We start from the raw sequence: 20,989 nt of genomic DNA, 5'->3' as shown, positions 1-20,989 counted from the left end.
TGACACATGGGAACATGTAACAACGGGGCCTCCCTTCTCATATCTGACTTCCTCTCCAAACATGAAAACAGCTGAAAACAAACATGGATTGTGCTTAGCGTTATTGAAAGGCCATGGTACCGAATGCAGGGGTGAAAGTGGCACCATTGGGACTGGTTCTGAGACATTATAAAGAGAGGGGGAGTGGGAGAGAGCGCTGGGCCTGCTACAGAACTGTTCAAGAGGGGTGATAAACAAGAGGGGCGATTTTGCCTCTCTGCGATGAGTCCAGTCATCACAGAAGATGCTTTATTTATGAAATTAGAAGTACAGCATACAGAATGTCTCAGAGATTAACACACATTTAAGGCACAAGATAATCTTATCTGAATTCGAGGAAAAACTGCCTGTTTTACAGACACTTACACACTTCAAAGTCAAATGGTGGAAAATAAAAATTCAAAGGAATCTGTACAGCAGGCAGGTGTGTGTCACTCCTAAATGTCAGAGAGGACAGATTATTGTTATATGCAGGAATTAACAGCATGCTGAGATTAACTTCAAAGCTAATAATAAGCAGATTAATGGTACACCCGAAAAAATATACATCTCTCTTATTTTTTTAAGTGCCAAATGACAGAATTTTACATATAAGCTTGACCAATAAGAACAGGTGTCCCCAGTAATCCCTTATGTGCTTGGTTCCTTATCCGTAATTATATTTTACATTAAGATACAGTTTACTGCATGCCAGAACCAAGAAGAAATGCAGGTAAGACCTTGCATCTAACAGCAACACATTCGTGTTCTTTTCAGAAGACACTTTGGCCTTCCTTCTGTTTGTTATCTTACAAAACAAAAAACCACTTGGCAGCTCTGGGAACAATTCTTTGGACCTTTGTTTTGTTGTGCGGATTTGTGTTCAATTTGTACTCAAACATTAAGCAAAACTGTTCGAACTGTGGCCAGCTATAGCCAGCAGGGTGGACATGTTTGGGAGTAATATGCAGGCTTATTTAGGGTAAGCAGTTGGGATCTAGTAAATAAAACCAGTTCCATCGTAGAGGTATAACTGTGGAGCATGATACCAAACCATACGCGCTGATCCTGGATGAACTGGGATCCTTAAATAAGAATAGCTGAGTGTCTTGAGATGCATGAGTTATGATGACGTGACCCCTCTTGTTATAAGAGTTCAGATTGCAAAGCGGCTGGATGAGGTCGACTGAACAGTCTTGTTCCAGTTCTGTCCGGTGAGGGGTCCGTAGGCTGGAAGAGTGTCTGTAACTGTCCAAACGTCTCTTAAATTTGTATTCCTTCAGTGTCCTTTCACAGTCTCTGAACAATATCCTCGTGGTCCACTGGAAGGCGTTTAATTCCAGCATTTTGGGTTTGTTTCATGCTTTTGACAACTTTAGAACGGAGTAGCACTGCCGGGCCCTATCAAGGGTGATACAGAAGACGCTACAAAAGCTACAAAGGGTCCGAGGAGGTTTCAGATCTCTGGTCAGGCCTCCTCCGCAGTGGCATCGATTCCAGCGTAGGTGAAGTTCTCAAACAGAGCCATGTTCACGTAGGCCTGTGTGGAAATAAGCAATGCAAGGTGTGAGTATCCTCTCCATGCAGAGAGAAGGCATTGTTGTGTGTGGCGGCTGTTACAGGAAGTGGTCACTGGTCTGAGCGTTTCTGGTATATTTTTAGGTCAATATGGAATAGGGGCCATTTAGTAGTACTATTAATCTCCCATAGCTATACTTCATGTTTACTTTGCATTGTCGGGGGTTTTCCATGCTTGTGTCGTAATCCACTCTCCACGCTTGACCATAATTTTCACTTCCTACACTTCTACCATGGTAGACTACAGTCAGCTTTTGCAAGAGCAGGTTTTAGACTGTTTGTAAAGTGTTATGGTTTTATTTCATGGCTCAGCTTGTCAATGCACTGTATTTTAACGCCTTTACCATCAGATTAAGTGGTTGCCTAGAAATGTTTTTATCTTCAGCATCGGGCTTTTATCTTCAAATCACTATCGCACCAATGGAGAGATGGAACGGAAATGTAAGGTAACGGATGGATTGCAACCTATCCCGGATTATAGACAACATCAGCCTGTTAGACAAGAATTTGGAGTTGATACTGTGTACATTAGAGTGCTAAGTACAGTAAGATCCTGTCAATCAGCACCTGTATAAAACCCATAAAATAAATGCATCATATTTCAGCATTATCATCAACTTCACATTACTGTGAAATTTATCACATAAACGTCACTGTTTGTGATAAACATTTTGACATACGTAGTCTCATCTAAACAAATCCAAAAATGACTGCATCCTATCGGCGGACAACGAATACTTCACCTTTCTGGCTTCTTGCATTCTGTTGAGCTGCACGGAAATCTGCGCAAAGGTGGGCCTTTCGTAGGGTCGATCCCTCCAGCACTGTCTCATCAGCTCATACCTGCCAACACAAGGACATGCCGTCACTTTCAGCTCCTCACCGAGCCTGACAGCACCCTTACCAAAGCTGGAAACCTCTCCCTCCCCTGATGCATGCAACTGTAAACTGTCATTCCTGGACTCCACCCTCTCCTTTGACAGCCACGTAAGACACTGTCAAATCCTCGTGCTTCCACCTCCGCAACAATGCAACAGTTACTCTCTGGCATCAACACAAGCTCCCTCCATGAACTCCAAATGGTCCAAAACTCTGCAATCCGACTTCTCACCCACACAAAGTCCTGGCAGCACATCCCCCATGTCCTCCGTGAACTCCACTGGCTCCCTGGCTCCCAACACATTGTGTTCAAGATCCTCCTTCTGACCTACAAATCCCACCACCTCTCCTCCCCCTTACCTCTCTGAGCTTCTACACTCCTATCAACCGACACTCTCACTCTGCTCCTCCACAGCAGGCCACCTTGTCATCCCCAGGTCCAAGCTCCAGAGCTTCGGTGACCGGTGACCGTGAGTCTATCTTTCAGTCTCTCCTAAAAACCCACCCACCTCTTTGACAAGGCCTACCCTTAAACCCTGCCCCACTGCTATATGTTTTTCAGTTCACACCCCTCTTTTTAAAGTATGTTAGGCTGTAGTGGTTTGGTCTTGACTTCTGTTTTTTGTCTAAATTCGATAATTGTAAAGTGACTTTGGGTTCTTGAAAAGCAGAATGTAAGTTCCATGTATCATTATTATTATTATTAATCTTAATATTTTCTTAGAGAACTGGCCTGCCTATATCCTGTCTATAAGGGCTAATGCTCTAATGTATCCAATGAAACACACATCAAGAATTCAACGCTTTCTGCAGCTGATGACAAGCACTCTGGCGATACGCAAGGCCAAGCTGCCAGGTAGTGCTACGTTTTATCCTCTTCATTTCTCGCTTAACCTTATAAAAGCCTGTGAAAGCCTCCCCTACATGTATTTCAGGAACACATGAGAGCCTTCATGCCCTGAGGGGATCCAACAGGAAAACGGGCTCTTGTTCCCGGGTGGGGTATGGATACTTACACCTCGTCGTCACAGTTCCTGGGTTTCTCCATCCTGTATCCCTGGGGAAGTTTCTCATAGAGCTCCGCACAGGTCATCCCACAGTAGGGAGTCCCACCTGAAAGGACACAAACATCGCAGCTCAGCCCTGCCCTGCATGGAGCACCCAGAGCAGGGACTTAAAGAAGAAGTGGGCATCGCTTCGGTACAATGTAAAAAACAGTTGCACATACTGTAAAAGGATATTAAGCGATTGTGATTAAGCAATACTGAAAGCATCGGGACTGAATCTGAGTCCAGTTAGAGGAGAGTCTTATGGTTCTATGGACTTTTAATGCTCATAGTGACTGTATTTTAACATTCCTAACGGTGCTATAGCAGATAAATATTGCTTACATTGATTGATAGATATATTATAAACTCAGCAAAAAAAGAAATGTCCTCTCACTTTCAACTGCTTTTATTTTCAGCAAACTTAACGTGTAAATATTTGTATGAACATAAAAAGATCCAACAACTAAGACATAACAAGTTTCACAGACATGTGACTAACAGAAATTGAATAATGTGTCCCTGAACAAAGGGGGGGTCAAAATCAACAGTCACAGTCAGTATCTGTGTGGCCACCAGCTGCATTAAGTCCTGCAGTGCATCTCCTCCTCATGGACTGACCCAGATTTGCCAGTTCTTGCTGTGAGATGTTACCCCACTCTTGCACCAAGGCACTTGCAAGTTCCCGGGCATTTCTGGGGGGAATGGCCCTAGCCCTCACCCTCCGATCCAAGAGGTCCCAGACGTGCTCAGTGGGATTGAGATCTGGGCTCCTTGCTGACCATGGCAGAACACTGACATTCCTGTCTTGCAGGAAATCACATCCAGCGAAGGTGGGTTTGTGCCCATAGGCGACGCTGTTGCCAGTGATGTCTGGTGAGGACCTGCCTTACATCAGGCTTTCAAGCCCTCAGTCCAGCCTCTCTCATCCGCTTGCGGACAGTCTGAGCACTGATGGAAGGATTGTGCGTTCCTGGTGTAACTCGGGCAGTTGTTGTTGTCATCCTGTACCTGTCCCAAGGTGTGATATTGGGATGTACCGATCCTGTGCAGGTGTTGTTACATGTGGACTGCCACTGTGAGGACGATCGGCTGTCCTTCCTGTCTCCCTGTAGCGCGTCTCACAGTACGGACATTGCAATTTATTGCCCTGGCACATCTGCGGTCCTCATGCCTCCTTGCAGCATGCCTAAGGCACGTTCACGCAGATGAGCAGGGACCCTGGGCATCTTTCTTTTGGTGTTTTTCAGAGTCAGTAGAAAGGTCTCTTTAGTGTCCTAAGTTTTTATAACTGTGACCTTAATTGCCTACCGTCTGTAAGCTGTCAGTGTCTTAATGACCGTTCCACAGCTGCATGTTCATTAATTGTTTATGGTTCATTGAACAAACATGGAAAACATTGTTTAAACCCTTTACAATAAAGATCTGTAAAGTTATTTGGATTTTTACAAAATGATCTTTAAAATACAGTGTCCTGAAAAAGGGGCATTTCTTTTTTTGCTGAGTATAGGTGTGAAAGGGGAATTCCAGATTAAAACATGAAGGAGCAACACTAGTATTTAACTCAAATCTTCGTAACTCGTAAAAGGTCAGGCGGGGGGAACTTCGTCGGGCTGTGGACAATACACACGCACTTTGATGCGCTTTCTGTAAATATGAAACGCAATCTCACTGAATGAAAAAGTAAAGGCAGTCGAAACCATCTTCTTTATCTGGGGGGTGAAGGCGGGTGAAGGAGGGCTCCTATAACTCACACAAGACCGGCACACAATGCAAGTCAAAATTTGTCAAGAAAGATTTAAGGACAGCGAAGTGGGGCCCCCTTCCTCCTCTGGCTTTTCAGATTGGAAGAACGCACAAGAGGTGGTCAAGCGCTCAGCCGGCGTGCAGCTGTGGCAGACGCACACGATCCTGCTTTGCGAGAAGTTGCTTGGTTTCAGTTGCTGTGATGGGGGTCTATATTTAACATTGGAGAAGTACTGCTGCCCCCAAGGGTGGCTGTCCTCACAATACTATCTCTGATTGCAATATACTAGATAAACGCCAAACATCTGTCATATTTTCATTGACATTTGGTTACTGGTACCAGTTACAGCCCAGTTCAAGCTGGTGCATCTTTAAAATATTTACCTGGTTTCATCTTTGATTTACCTATAGTAAATATAAATATAAATAGATACATCTCTATCAAGCTGACCGGTATGTGTGCATAATTATTGAAAAACTGGGGAAATTATAGATTATCTGCTGCCATTTCCTCAGAATATTAAATTGTGCATTCCATAATGGTGTTTTTTTCTTACATATTGACCCAGGGGGGTATCTGTATACATTTCCCTACGGCGGTATGGCTTTATTCACTTACCTAAGCTTACAATCTCCCACAGAAGAACTCCAAAAGACCATCTGTGTGGAGGAAAGCAAGACATTAATGCACAAAGTAAATTACTAATGGCAGTTACTGGTACGGTTTCATACATAGGGGCAATCAGTGTTTAGGATTAAATTAGAAATACCTTTTGGCACAGTACTCCTTCCCTGGGGAACTGGGCTTGAATGCTAAGCCTTTGAGAAACTAGTTTTCTCAGAGAAATCACTTCTTCAGAGCCATGATGCTTGTTTGACTGATGATGGAGGTTCTCTAGTTCATGTGGAAACTACTTTACACAGAGGGATCACCATGTGTGATGTCAGTTCTTTGAAGTGATCATTAAAAATACGTTTTTTTTAATGGAATCTCTGGTTAATGATGCGCCGGCACATCAAAACTGTAAGTTACTCAAACGAATCAAGCGGGATTGCTGACGTCCCGCGCAAAGGACATTGTACAAGTTCAATGGTCAGATGAGCAAACAATGAAGTTTTAGCCCCAAGAATGTGAAGAAGCAAGACTCGGGTCTCTGTAAGCTTTTTCTACTTCCTTTGTTTTGAATGTTTCGGCACATAAAGTTCAGAAGGGTGTATAAATAGATTTTAGTTTGAACCAGTTTGTTGCAGCAGTCACTTTTGGCCTGCTTCCTGGTTAATGTTATCTGCCTGTCAGCAGACGTTTATCGGCAAAGACGGCAGGAGGCCCACAGGGGTGTTTTGTGTGATTTAATATCTCTGAGTGCTGTAGCTGCCAAGCCTATAAACAACACACTGAACCAATAGACTGTACGGTGACCATCTTAGATCACTGACTGAGCACTGTGTGTTTTCATTTGTGTGTATTAAATGATGCATTGGAATAATACACACAAATTAAACTAAATTGAAAATGCACAGACTTTAAAACCAAAATACAAATGTAAAGTTGCCCCTTCAGACTTCCCTGTCTCTAATCTCCGCACCAAAAACTGTATTTCTATCATTCGCCTTGCTTGTCAGATAGAAGCTCACGTCTTGCTCATTTGGGTGTGGTCTTTAATAAGCCAGCGAATGACCGATAAAGGTCTCCGGTCTGGTCACAGGTATGGCCCTACACTCCGGATACAACTAGATTGAATCAGCCCTACATTGTACCCAACTTTGCCAAAAAGTACTCACAGTAGCAGACTGGATTAATTTCACACATTGAGCAGGTCTGTCACTGTGTTGTGGGCATGGAGCCTGAGACTCACACTTTCAGATGCCGTGCCACACTCTCAAAGCCACTGGATGACTAATTTCAAAATGTTTAACAGAAACAAAAATGATGTGAAAACTCTCATATGTGGATATTGATCTACAGTGCAACATTCAGAGCAAATGCCTGGAGTAGAGAATAACTGCAGGAAATAACATAAATACAAATTGTTTATTTCAAGTGTTCGATGCATGCTAAGTGCTGAGCCATACCCGCCGCCCACCCCCTCGCTGGATAATCTCACACTTGGGAAAATGTCAACATGACAGTGAGGAACTGACTGAGTCCTGCAAGGGCTGGGGGGCTTTGAATCTTCCAGGATTTTTCACAATTCATAGTGTAACCGTGAAGGAAGCTTGTGCATTTATTTGGATTTTAAACTCGAGTGAGTAACCTGGAATCACATCAGGGCCTTGATGTTCACAGTAGAACTTACACATCGCTCTTCGTGGTATAAACGCTGTAGTTTAATGATTCAATCGCCATCCATCGGACTGGTAACCTTCCCTGCAATATAAAAGCAAGAGCAGTGGATTGGTGTATGTCTTGCTCTCGTTGGTTATGGTTATAAAATCAGGAGACAGAGAGAGAGAGAGAGGACGCTGTACTCGGCTGTTATGCATTTGTGTTACACTTTGTATTCTGAACACAGAAAGTCTTGTGAAGTAGAATATTTGCTAAGTTAAGATACAGCCATTTTATTTGAGTAACATCAACTGGAAAAACAGAAACTTGCAACATGTCATCTTTGCTGTCAGTTGGTCATGAGAGCGAGACACCTGCGAGACCAGCCCAGACGGAGGGCATGCCAAGAAGAACCGTAAAACCACACAGGTCAGCGACAGATGCTGATACGACAAAGGAGAGTAAAACAAGGCAAGCTCTATCTATCCAAATTGTGACTGCATTATATCTAAAAACACACACAAGGTAGACATCACTCTTATTAATTTAAGGGGGATATAAACCCCTTTTGTATAACGTTCACCTTAGTAGCCTCCTATTATGTTTTGTTCTCTCTTTTTAAATCAATATACTTATTCTGGTTTCACATCTCTTTTCTCGGTAGGTTCTGTATGCAACACTGTGGCGAAGCGAAGCTGCCCTTGTGGATTTCCCCCTCACTCGAATGGTGAGCCATTGGCTGGAGCTGACACGTAATCACATGACCTGAGCATCGTGCATAAAGGAACGTAATCATCTTTCAGGGCCATGGGTCTGGTAGATGTGTCTGCTTGTCCAGGTTTGTTTTTCCGTGATGATTGATTGAACTTTGAAAAGCACAGGGTGTTTACTATTAGCAGCGTCTCAACGTAGGTTTCCAGGTCAGGTCAAAACACCTACCATGGTCTTCTTCACATACACCTCCTCTCCTCGGGACAGGCCGAAGTCGGCTATTTTCGCCATGAGATTTTCTCCCACCAGCACATTTCTCGCCGCCAGGTCCCTGTGAATGAACTGCAGGAAAGACCAGCGTGAAAAGGCACAGCATGAAAAAATAGATAAGCGTTGACATCAAAGCATTCGCACCAAATAATGCTGACCGTGCTAAACAATATTCAACATGCAAACACAACGTCAGACATTTTCCACAACTGGGCCTTCAGTTGTTGTTTTCTACTGTAAAATAAGTCATTCAATTAGTTTATACTATTTGTCTTCTAATATACACTCACCTAAAGGATTATTAGGAACACCATACTAATACTGTGTTTGACCCCTTTTCGCCTTCAGAACTGCCTTAATTCTACGTGGCATTGATTCAACAAGGTGCTGAAAGCATTCTTTAGAAATGTTGGCCCATATTGATAGGATAGCATCTTGCAGTTGATGGAGATTTGTGGGATGCACATCCAGGGCACGAAGCTCCCGTTCCACCACATCCCAAAGATGCTCTATTAGGTTGAGATCTGGTGACTGTGGGGGCCAGTTTAGTACAGTGAACTCATTGTCATGTTCAAGAAACCAATTTGAAATTATTCGACCTTTGTGACATGGTGCATTATCCTGCTGGAAGTAGCCATCAGAGGATGGGTACATGGTGGTCATAAAAGGATGGACATGGTCAGAAACAATGCTCAGGTAAGCCGTGGCATTTAAACGATGCCCAATTGGCACTAAGGGGCCTAAAGTGTGCCAAGAAAACATCCCCCACACCATTACACCACCACCACCAGCCTGCACAGTGGTAACAAGGCATGATGGATCCATGTTCTCATTCTGTTTACGCCAAATTCTGACTCTACCATCTGAATGTCTCAACAGAAATCGAGACTCATCAGACCAGGCAACATTTTTCCAGTCTTCAACTGTCCAATTTTGGTGAGCTTGTGCAAATTGTAGCCTCTTTTTCCTATTTGTAGTGGAGATGAGTGGTACCCGGTGGGGTCTTCTGCTGTTGTAGCCCATCCGCCTCAAGGTTGTACGTGTTGTGGCTTCACAAATGCTTTGCTGCATACCTCGGTTGTAACGAGTGGTTATTTCAGTCAAAGTTGCTCTTCTGTCAGCTTGAATCAGTCGGCCCATTCTCCTCTGACCTCTAGCATCAACAAGGCATTTTCGCCCACAGGACTGCCGCATACTGGATGTTTTTCCCTTTTCACACCATTCTTTGTAAACCCTAGAAATGGTTGTGCGTGAAAATCCCAGTAACTGAGCAGATTGTGAAATACTCAGACCGGCCCGTCTGGCACCAACAACCATGCCACGCTCAAAATTGCTTAAATCACCTTTCTTTCCCATTCAGACATTCAGTTTGGAGTTCAGAAGATTGTCTTGACCAGGACCACACCCCTAAATGCATTGAAGCAACTGCCATGTGATTGGTTGGTTAGATAATTGCATTAATGAGAAATTGAACAGGTGTTCCTAATAATCCTTTAGGTGAGTGTATATGAATGTTTTGTTTGTATTTTTAAACTTAACTCCCCACAATGCACCCAGCTATTCCTCACTTGTTTGCTTGTTCCATTTCCACCAGATTGTGATGAAGTGCAGCACGCTTGCAAGGCAAATTTTGCTCCAAAGGGAGGGAACGAAAGAAAGAAAAGAGAAAACTTTGCATGTGAATGTGTGTGTGTGTGTGTGTGTGTTTATCGGCGTGTACACAGACCTGCTTCTCACTGAGGTAGTGCATGCCCGTGGCCACGTCGACGGCGAACTGCAGCAGCTGCTGGGAGGTGAGTGTGGATGCCGTGCCGTGCTCCTTGGCGAAGGCAGGGTCCGTCTCCAGCACTCGGCTCTTCCTCAGGAAGTCCAGCAGGTTGCCGTAGGGGGCGTACTCAGTGGCAATGTACAGGTACCCTGGCGGAGAGGGAGAGCGTCTTCAGTACGCTACTGTGGATTATCCTCTCCTCTCTTAACTCTCTTATGGTTTGAGGTTCTGTATCAGTACTCAAAGCGACCTAATCAAAATAAACCTAACAAACCCAGTTCTGCAGAACAAAATAAAAACAAGCTTATTCACCGATGCCTATTTGTCTTTTTCAGCCAGAAAAACTAACTTTAGACAGGTTTTATGAAGGATTACTGCTTCTTATGCCTGTTTCTTTTTATTATTATTTTGTTTTAAATCTTTTAATAGTCAACATTTTGTGATATGAAGGATATCAGGAAGTACCTTCTTGTGTTAAAATTTTAATCAAAGCATTATAAGAGGAACAAGGGCAACAAAGATAACTTTTTTTTTCTTAGTAAATATCAAAACCTTTAAAAACTTCCTAATTTCACTCATTACTGGATTAACTGGTCCAGTTTAAAAGCTTCTCCCAGTTCTTAAACAGCTGAAGTTGAGACTCCACAGCTCAGAGGCACGTGACAGTTCCCATCTCCCCCACTAGATGGGCACAGAGCAGCGCGGACCTTGGGCAGCTGCTCTCACCTCGGTTCTCACAGGCCCCGATCAGGTTGATGATGTTGGGGTGGTGACCCAGTTTGCACAGCACCTCCAGCTCCCCAGCGAAGTCCCTGTGGTCGTTCTCAGAGGCAAACTCTGCAGGGCGACAGAAATGGGCAGAGGTTTCAAAAGTGTACAGAGGGAATAATCCAGTCAAAACACCCCCGGCTGCTTACGGGTTAAAGGTTTCATGCGGATATGAAGAAACAAGCTTCCCAAGATGCATTGGTGCCCGAAAGAAAACCAACGCATCAAAAACAGACCAGCAAAAACAATCTGACTGACCTTTCAGCATCTTGACCGCCGCGCTCATTTTACTCCCGTCCTTCTTGATCATGGCCTTGATGACCTGTCCAAAGTTGCCCTCCCCGATGACGTCCTCGAATTTGATATCCTCCCACTCCAGGATGGGGTAGGTCAGGGGCTCGGACTGTGGTTTGGGGCGGCGGGTCAGCGTCAGGGTCCCCGAATTGAACTGCAGGATGGTCTCCTCTCCCTGCACAGTGAGATGCACGAGATTTATACCCCAAGAGATCTACACACAGGTGCACAGGTACCCCCCCACCCCCGCAGTCCAGTATCACTGCTATAAGGAACAGATGTGACCTCTACTGAGCTTAGCTTTGAAGCAACAACACCAACGAAATCCTGTTCGACAGACACCCATGCTGTGTAATATTATAAACGAAGCGTAATTATTTATTACGATATTTTATCTTCTTTGCTTAGAAAAAAAATGCAAAATGTAACAAAGTGAATTAAAACTGCTGGTCTCTTCTGTGAATAAATTATCCACCAACCAGGGAAAATTGGGCCCCAAGTGTGATGTTCTCACTTTCTCTTACTATGGCCTATGGTGAGCTTTGGAGGGACACTCACCGACCCAGACTGATAGGTGAAAGTCTTGCGTCGGTGCAGGAGGGTCTTGCGGATACAGAAGAGGCCTAACAGGGCCAGGAGGATGGTCAAGCAAGTTACCGACACTGAGCTGACCACGGCCAGGAGCAGCTGGTAGCCTTCACCTCCTGGTCTCCCCTCCACCTCCTGCGTGGTTGGAGTGAAGCTGGGAGGACCTGTGGAGATAAAAGAAGAAGAGCAGTCAGGGAGAGGTGACCTCTGGGGTTTAAAAAAGCAAATTCTCCATGCAGACCAAGCCCCAACGCAGCCAGTTATGAATCCTGCCAATTCCCCAAACTGTGCTTAATTCCTTGCACCCTTTTCAAGAGACACAAACCGTGCCAATTCGTCCAGACGTTGACGAATTTGCTCCACGGCCCCGGCACTTTGGAGACGGCGCGGACCCGGAATTGGTAGTTCGTGCTGTCGTTCAGCGCCGTGATGTCCTTGGTGGTCTTGTTACCATCGTCCGTGTCCACCCACTGGTGCAGGCCGCTCTCGCCCACCGGATGGTACTCAATGACGTACTTGACGATGCCACCGTTGGGGTCCAGGGGGGGCTGCCACTTCAGACGGACCGTGTTGATGGAGACAAGATCGGCCTCGAGGTTCCGTGGAGGGGACGGTCCTGGGGGCGAAAGACAGACAGCTCTTGAGTGCTCTTGAGTTCCCCCCTCTCTTGCTAAAGGACTAGATTCTCTCTTTTGTTAAAAAGCTGGTCAAAATATCTCTCTCAAAAGTTAAATTGTATTTTGCTGTTATGAGTCTTTGTTAACAGAGAACTTAGATTTACACATCTCATCTCACATTCTTATGTTAAAAAAATCACTTGTTTCAAAGGAATTTCCCCCATAGATTGCATGAATTACAAGAACTGCTAGGTAATTTCCATTAATACAATGCACAAATTAGAGAAACCTATCATGCTAAGAACCCTGCTCTCTTCCCCCATGGTATCTCACTCTCTAGATCCTTTACAGCTTTTGGGTTGCAGTGAGACCTTCTCTAAAAAAGGGACAGTTACCCTGACTCTCAATTCGGATGGGGACTGGATTGGAAGCCGGCCCCAGAGTCTCACAGTTGACCAGCATGACAACTACTTGGTAGTCGCGGTAGTACTCCAGGTTATGGAACTTGGTGGAGAGCACATTGAGTGACGTGGCCTCCTGCCAAACCTTCTTCTGGTTGGGTCCGTAGAGCATCGCTAAAAAGCCGCTGGCCTTGCTGGGGTTTTCGGGCAAAGACCAGCGCACTGTCACGTTACGGCCATCCACTGAGACGAGATCAATATCCGGCCTCTGGGTGGGCTCTGATGACACAGAACACTCAGTCAGAGACGATTCCTAGGGCCTCCCAAACTCACTGAAGCCCTGTGTCTCCTGGGTCTGATCAGCTGAACTCCCATTTACTTCACTGGACCCTTAGTTGAGCTACCAATTTGCTTCAGTAGACCTTTTCTTCAACAGAAAATGCAAGGCTTTAGAATGATGATAATTGCAAAGGTCTAGTGAAGCTAATTATTATTATTTTTTTAAAACAGTCCAGTTAATCAATTGAGGCTTCAGTTGGAATGATAACCCAGAAGACACCAAGGGCCTGAGGAGTAGGTTTGGAAAGCCTTGGGCTGTTAACTATCTTCCATTCCATTCCCCCATCACGCTTGGACAATCTGAATCTCACTGGAGAATCTTCATGAAAACTATCCCAAAACTGAACACTTCTGGGAAGCGGGGGGATCTGATAGAAACAAAAGCACCCAAAAGACTCTTCCTGCATGAGATTGTGCATCACAAAGGTCTGCCTAGGAAACAATTAATCTAATATGTCTGTGCAACTAGGATACATAAAACCCTTATTAAAGACCCTCTCGACTCTCACTTCAAAACATGAGCTGACAGTAAGGCATCACAGTTTTATTCAGGCAGTTACCTGGACAGTCCGTTTCCATGATGGCTTCAGGTCCTAAAGGGCCCTCCCCTTTTTCTCCAGGTCGAGTGAGTTGGACTCGGACCAGATACATGGTGGAGGGCTTCAGGTTCATCAGCATGATGGCATCACTGTTGTCAACTGAGGGACAAGACACACTGGTCATGAATGTGAACAACTCAAAATCTTCAAGTTATTGGAGTCAACCTGATTGACTGCGTCATTTTTTAAATACACAGGACCAAGGGAGGTGTTGGATTATTCAAGACCAACCAGCATTGGACTGTCCCTGCTCTGTCCACTAACGCTGTCTGGATTTGCAGGGCTGAAAGACCTTGATTGTCCTGGCTCACTCACCTATGATGGATGACCAGGGGGCCACAGTTTCCTTTGGCTTGTAAATTAGTTTGGTGGAGATGATGGGACCATCCCCCCCATAAATATCCACAGGCTTGACAACCAACTGTTTACTCATCTTCTGCTGCAAAGTTGGAGGAGTCTTCGGCCAGGGAGGCTCTGAGAGGGAAAACACAACATTTCCACTTGTCACCAAGCCAAAAGCCACACAGGACCCATGTTTAATAATACTCTTGTCTCTTAAAGGGGTATCCCACCATCTGGCCATCTACCATGAGCCCCGGAAGCCTCACCTTTGACCGTCAGGTTGAACTTCCGATGGTCCTGCCCCCCATTGGTAGAGACCCGACACTCCCACAGCCCTCCGTGCTCCTTGGTGAGGCGCTCAATCTCAAACAGTGCCGTGCTCCTGTTGGAATCCATGGTGGTGCGGGTGGCCTGAGTGGCAGACAGAAACAATATAAGACATGTTTGCTGTAGCTGTAACGAAGGCCAACAGCAACATGTTGTGAGAAAGAAACAAAGGAAATATAAAGGTAAGGTAATGAAGTTTTCATTGATGTCATCTTGATTTGAGGGAGAGATGGAAGGCCTTTACCCAGCACACAAGAAGCTCTCCCTGCTCTCACCTTCAAGATGGTGCTGTCAGGCTTGCGTAGCTCAATACTGTCGTGGCTTGGCAAGGGGTTCCCTGTAGCCGAGCAGGTGATCGTCGGGCTGGAGTTCAGGTTGTACTCCAAGTCTCTCAAGTCGTCCAGAATCTCAGGGACTCGGTCTGTCGATAATATCACATCATCGTTAGAGGTCATGTATTTGACTGACACTCTTTTTTCACATTTCATATACATTCCAGACTTCCTTTTCTAAGGCTAGCATCAAGCGTCAGCCCTGTCTCTTGGACTGAAATACTTAAAAGCCTAAACTTCGATAGCAAAGACAGTTATTCTTCACCTGATTTGTCACAGTTCTCCCCCCGCCATCCCGTTGGGCATTGGCACCCACTGAAACGGTTACAGGTGCCCCTCTTGCACTTGCAGCTCAGTTGACAGCTGGCCCCGTAGAAGTCCTTCCCACAGGCTGAGAGACAAAAACATTCAAACAAACGTTCATCTTCAAGTAAGGGCATCTATGTGCTTATTCAAATGAACAGCTACAAAACTAGTGGAGTTGTCCTGATTTCCCACAGACCCTCAGATTTCAACATCTCTGCATGAACCATCAGTATCTGGCCTTGCTGCCCGATACACAAAGCCAAGCTGCCAAACACAGTGGTGCTTGCTCTTCTTCTCCTTTAGTATTTCTTCTGCTTGGTCTTGTTTTGCAGTTATATCTCCTCAACACTGGTGTAGACACTTCACTCCCTAGATGCCACCCACCCTTATTGCACTGGGGTCCATGCCACCCACTGGCACAGGAGCAGCCATAGGGGTCTGGCTGGCAGAAGGTCAGGCCTTTGCAGTTCATCCTGGATCGGCACGACTCCTGGCAGTTTCGGCCGTACATTCCCTCGCGGCAGGCTATGGGAACAAACAGCTGAGGCTACAACCGGCATGGTAATAGACAACTTGAAAGCCCTAGCTAATGAATGGAGTTTAAATAAACATAGTTATGTAATAAATAAATGGAATCGATTAATCTTGGACCCCACTCCAATCTTAAAAGGGTAATGTGTCGGTGGCGACAACTGTGAAATTGTGATGCGTACCCATCTGTGACATCGGGGAAAGCATGCTTTTCACAGGACTTTCTCTCAAACGTCAGGATCCCAAGGGATCTACCAGACCTTCTTTGGCATGGCAGCTAAAGCTCATCTAAAGACTTTAATGTGTTACTATATAGCTGTATCATTTGGAAGAATTCAAACACTTTGGAGTCAATGTAAAGCAGGAGGGCATTGTGTAAATATATAATTTGATGTGTCTGTTGAAACGACACATCACTTTTACTTTCATCATCCACCTGTTGCCTGACTCGGCTGGAGGTGTTTAACCTTTGCTGGTCCCTTACCTGTCTCGCAGCGTGTGCCCATGAAGCCTGGCGGACAGATGCAGTCCCCCTCCTTGTCGTGACAGACCCCCCCATTCAGACACTCTCGACAGTCCTTCTCACATTCGGGGCCCCACTTGTTATCTGCACAGGCTGGCATTCAATAGACATAGACACATCACCCAGTGTGCAGGGAGCGCTGCCCGGGCACAATAAGACTGCACACTTGTTACACTTCTATAAATTACAATTTGGAGAGAGATAAACTTGCCTCCTTGTTTTCAGATTCATAAACAGCTTTGATATATTTTTCCTTATTCTTCACTGTTGGCAATCTGTAGGCGAACTCGACCACTGCAAAGTTTATTGGCCAAAAAGGATATTGATGCCCAATAATTTATTTACACCCAGAAGAATGTGACTCCATTAGAGGAATGGTGCCACAGTGTGAAATACAGTACATAGTGTAGTGTATTCCAGCCTATCCACCAAACAGACCAAGTAGACTTTTAACATCCTTACCTCTAACAATGAGTCTAAAAAGGACACTGAATATTGGACTCTGGCCTAGATAGCAGGCACTGTAGACACCAGTGTTGGTCTCTCCCACGTTCTCCAGTTTCAGGATTGCTGTCCCATTTGTGATTTCTCCCGTGGGTGTCAGATGGTTGTAGTTACCTGTAAGACATGCAGAACAAATTGGAAAGCCGATGAGGTGGAGCCATATTCTCTTGCATTCAGTTCTTCACCGAAACCATGACTGGCAGAGTCCAGTGTGAAGTAAAAAAGGGACTCCGCTGCACACACTTTTGAAGTCTTACCATTGAACTTCCACATGATGTCTGTGTTCTTCTGTTCACGAATCTCCACAGCCAGCTGCACAGTCTCGCCTTTGTTCGCCGTCACAGAGAGTAATTTTGGGATGAAATGTCCTAAAAGATGCAAACATGAAACAACAACAGCAGGCGAGTGATCAATAGGTACACCAGTGCACCAGTCATTTCCTACCTTCCAAATGGGAATGCAGAATAATAACAGTCAGCTATTCCTGATTAAGGGGCATAAAATGAAAACATGTTTGCCAAATTCCAAATGTTAAGAGAAGCAACAAAGGGAGGAAAGAAAACAAATCCAATCATAGTGGCTTCCAGTTATTTTTCGTACATGCAGTTAAATAGCAGGTAAACAACCTTAACGTACTGTGGGTTTCCAGCCATGGCGAGAACTTACTGCTTCACTAAAAGGGCTGGGCTCTTTAGCAAGGCTTCAGAATCACTACACTACTCCTCCTAGTAGTTAAAGTGCATCCTTGTGCTGCCCTTACATCTCCTGCCCTGAGATGGACCAACGCAGGCTAAGCATCCCACTACTGACACCAATGTAATGTACTGTGGGCTGTGGGCTTCTGGACATTTAAAAAATATATATAAATATACTCCTAAACAGTGGTACATTGAAATACAGATGTTACACTTAAACACAGGCCAGCACAGTGAGACAGTGTGTACCTTTCTGATTGTTATTGATGAGCGTCACGTTGGTCTTCTCTGAGTGCCTGGTGCCGGTGCAGTAGAAGATGCCCAGGTGGTCCAGGTTGGAAAACCTCCTGGCTTCGACCTCCTGCTCTTTGGGCCGGACCACATGTAAATGGAGTGGGCTGGCCATCTTGATGATGTCATTGTCCTTCCTCATGTGGAGTTCCAGTCTGTCGGCCTCCCTCTCCCTTGAGACGCAGGACAAGAAGAAGTCGCTGGCGAGCATGGCTTCTGAGTTAGAAGTCAGGATGATGTCAGGGACAGCACCTGGGGTGCAAACAGAGCAGAAATGAATAAACTAATGGTTCACCATTTACTTCTCACACAGTATTATTATTACTATTATACAGTTATTGATTTAATTTGTATATATTATTGTTGTTGTTGTTATTATTGCTATGGACATACTAATGAACATGAGGCTGATTTCTAAAAGGTGCACTTTTGTGTGTCGACCCCCTGTTTTCCTCATGCTAAATGCTAGGTACTGACTTCTCCTTGAGATGCAGCCAACAGTACACAGGACCAGCCTTAAACAGCCCGTTAGGATTCAAGGCTGGTGATTCAGAGGTGAATTATGACCTCAGTTGGCTTATGCCCGTGGTCTCCGTGTTTTGGGCTTCGCACTGAACGGACGTTGGGGTGAAGAACACCGGGGGAGCACTCTGGCATAAGCCCTACTAAGATCCACTTACGTCAATGGTGGGCAAACCCACTTGGATGCAAACTAGGCAAACCTGTCTTCTGTGTCCACCAGTGTCAGGAACAAAATTATGTACATTGCTTGATGAACAGATTCCCCGCTATCCTCTAATTGTTGCTTTGTTGTTCTTGCTGTGAAATAACCACCGCTCCCTTGCACAGCCAAGCCTGAAAAGTAAAGTGTCTGGTTGTGCACTGTGTGGCTACCCTAAAACAACACCCACACTGACTGCTACATATTTGCTAAATTATTGCTAAGAAGGTTTTTCTGAAAATATTTCAGACATCAAACCTATTCATATAAATCAATCCAGCAAGGAGATAACTGGAAAAACACAGTACAATGACAGGAAACCAGGACGAGTTACCACAAGGGTCAAGGACACTTCGCAGATGTAAATGATTCTGGTTCACTGTGTTATGACACATTTAAACCATTTAGCAGCAATATAGTGTACTTTAAAAATAAATACATGCACAAAGCTCTTGTGGAAGGAATGTTAATGGAGGAAGAGATGCAATAGCACAGGGGGAAAACATCTCCAAAACAATAGAGTAAATATATTGAACAGTATAGAGAAAACAGGAGGTCCTAAATTACATTATAATGTACTTCTACAGGACGTTTGACTAATACACTTTCAATATGATTGGCTGGCTAGAGGGTATCCATGATCTGATATATTTTCCATATGTTCAACAAGGTTCATTTCAGTATGCTTATGTGAAAAAACTGATATAAAAAATAAATGATAAAACAAAACTACATAAACAACTAAAATATTAAAGTAAAGGAACAACTAATTGAAAACAATGTTTAAAATGTTTTCTTCAGCAATTACATTTTTGCTTGTTTTTGTTAATGTAACATCTATCAAGTTGTTAACTGTTAAACAAATATGAAACAGCTTCTTTGCACTGTAATTTTTTTTGCAAATATCATAAATCACATTAAAGAAAGTTAAAGTTAAACCAGAACACAGCTGATAAGAAAAGGCATGAGGATTTCACTATTTTGTGGTTTATTTTTCATATTGTCGTTACAAATCATGCAAATTGTAACATTATTAATTCCTTCAATTTTAACAGTTGCTGTTTAAATTGATGGTTACCCATTCCAGTGTAAATAATATCTGTGAGCAATAAAGCCAACCATCCGGGAACATGGTCAATTAATAACTCTACTGAAATAACTTATTTTAGATTTTAAAAATCCGAAAGGTAAAACATATACTAGTGTTGTAGTATGCAAATATATATCATATCTTTATAATAGTAGCTACCCAGCTTACCTGACAATGAAAAGAGACACAACAACAGCAGGCAGAAAATCATAGCTGGAATCCACACAGTTCAATCTGTAATTCTGCGGAATAATGAGGTGATTTCAGGAGATCTTGTCAAATGTATCCAAACACGGAGATGTTAATCCAAGTGCCCAAACCCGCATGTGCGTAAATGCGCATGGTGTCTTCTTCAGGTGTTCTTTCTTTAAATAATATTGATTTAATTTCAGTCACAGCAGCACTAAAGTGTGGTACAGCAGGGAGCACATCGGTGGCAGACCCGGCAGGAGCTCTCTGCTCTGGATGGCTCTCTGAGAGGATTGTTCTGGGTGGGAAAGGAAGGAAAAACGTCACTGGAGAAAAACAGGCTCAGCAGAGCGCAAGAAGGAGTCTGCAGATCAGAGCCGGTCCCTCTCAGATGATGCCCTCTGAACCAAATACATAAGAAATAAAGCATCTGTCCTACTAACCTGACGTATCCCCACACAACCTAACCTTGATAAAGCATAGCATACTAGTGTATTAAACAACAGGTATAAACATTACAGACCGATTGAAAGCACATTTAAATGTTATGAATGCGAGGTAAGCACTGGATAAATAATGACATTAAACTAGTACATCCACAAAATAAAGTAAATGTTTATTTTCCCTCTTTTATGTTTTAGGTACCTCCATATACTCAGCTGAAATTTTATAAAGTACACTTTTCTTTAGATAAATTAAAATGTAAAAAATATATCAAGATCATTGGCTTATATAACTTTCCAATTTTTCTCCCTAAAAGTGTTGTCTGCACGTCATAAAGAAAGACTAGGTTTTTAGTAAAGCTGTTTCTGTCTCTTCATATCTCCAGGCAGTGACCTCTATTGGGGGTATTTTCTTCATGGGTCCCAAACCTGGATATCCAGCTTGGGACATGACAACAATGAACTCCACTGGACCCAGGGTAGTGCATTGTGTATCAGGTAAGTGAATATATTTGGAAACTGTATTTCCCCACCAGTAAAATAGAACATAAATAACACGATAGGAACATGCTGTTGCTTTGTATGATATTCTCTTGATTTTCTTGTTTAATTTATTGGCAGGAAGCCAGAATCCCCTTTTAAAAGAAAGTTATAATGTTAAACAAACAATCTTTCATTTATATTTGGACGCATTCTGTAATCCTGCTTGATTTAATGTTTGCTATACATTTCCTGCCATCTTCCAATAACTGGAGGAGATTTTGGACTGGCTTTGTTTGCTTCAGTTTCCTGTTTTCAAGCTGTGCG

At 44.0% G+C, this 20,989-nt stretch overlaps 1 protein-coding gene across 2 annotated transcripts; it reads right to left on the bottom strand.

Annotated features, from left to right (window-relative positions):
* Window positions 1–244: 244 nt before the first annotated feature.
* tie1 (tyrosine kinase with immunoglobulin-like and EGF-like domains 1) lies at window positions 245–20,142 on the bottom strand. Of its 2 annotated transcripts, XM_066691987.1 has the most exons (23): window positions 19,719–20,142; window positions 17,698–17,991; window positions 17,011–17,121; window positions 16,712–16,867; window positions 16,211–16,342; window positions 15,580–15,720; window positions 15,155–15,280; window positions 14,833–14,978; window positions 14,497–14,641; window positions 14,204–14,362; window positions 13,850–13,987; window positions 12,945–13,229; window positions 12,258–12,548; window positions 11,903–12,096; window positions 11,309–11,519; window positions 11,009–11,119; window positions 10,241–10,431; window positions 8,473–8,586; window positions 7,565–7,635; window positions 5,887–5,927; window positions 3,492–3,588; window positions 2,340–2,439; window positions 245–1,558 (listed from the first exon to the last, which is right to left on the bottom strand). In XM_066691987.1, exons 1-23 carry the CDS (start codon window positions 19,759–19,761, stop codon window positions 1,487–1,489), a joined length of 3,369 nt encoding a protein of 1,122 aa, XP_066548084.1. In that variant the 5' UTR covers window positions 19,762–20,142; the 3' UTR covers window positions 245–1,486. The 2 variants fall into 2 exon arrangements, with proteins under 2 accessions (XP_066548084.1, XP_066548085.1); XM_066691988.1 differs by lacking the exon at window positions 12,945–13,229.
* Between the last annotated feature and the right edge of the window lie 847 nt (window positions 20,143–20,989).

The sequence above is a fragment of the Amia ocellicauda genome, chromosome 19 (genome assembly GCF_036373705.1).
Source record: "Amia ocellicauda isolate fAmiCal2 chromosome 19, fAmiCal2.hap1, whole genome shotgun sequence".
Lineage (NCBI taxonomy): Eukaryota > Metazoa > Chordata > Actinopteri > Amiiformes > Amiidae > Amia > Amia ocellicauda.
This window is presented reverse-complemented; position numbering and strand designations above follow the sequence as displayed.

Bases quoted from the DNA above. Each gene is read 5' to 3' on its own strand.
- tie1 (XM_066691987.1), bottom strand. From the start codon at position 19,761: ATGATTTTCTGCCTGCTGTTGTTGTGTCTCTTTTCATTGTCAG. The intron at 15,281-15,579 runs GTGGGTGGCATC...TTTGTCTCTCAG, and splicing joins TGGACCCCAGTGCAATAAGG to CCTGTGGGAAGGACTTCTAC. The intron at 8,587-10,240 runs GTCTGTGTACAC...TCTTTCCTGCAG, and splicing joins ACTACCTCAGTGAGAAGCAG to TTCATTCACAGGGACCTGGC.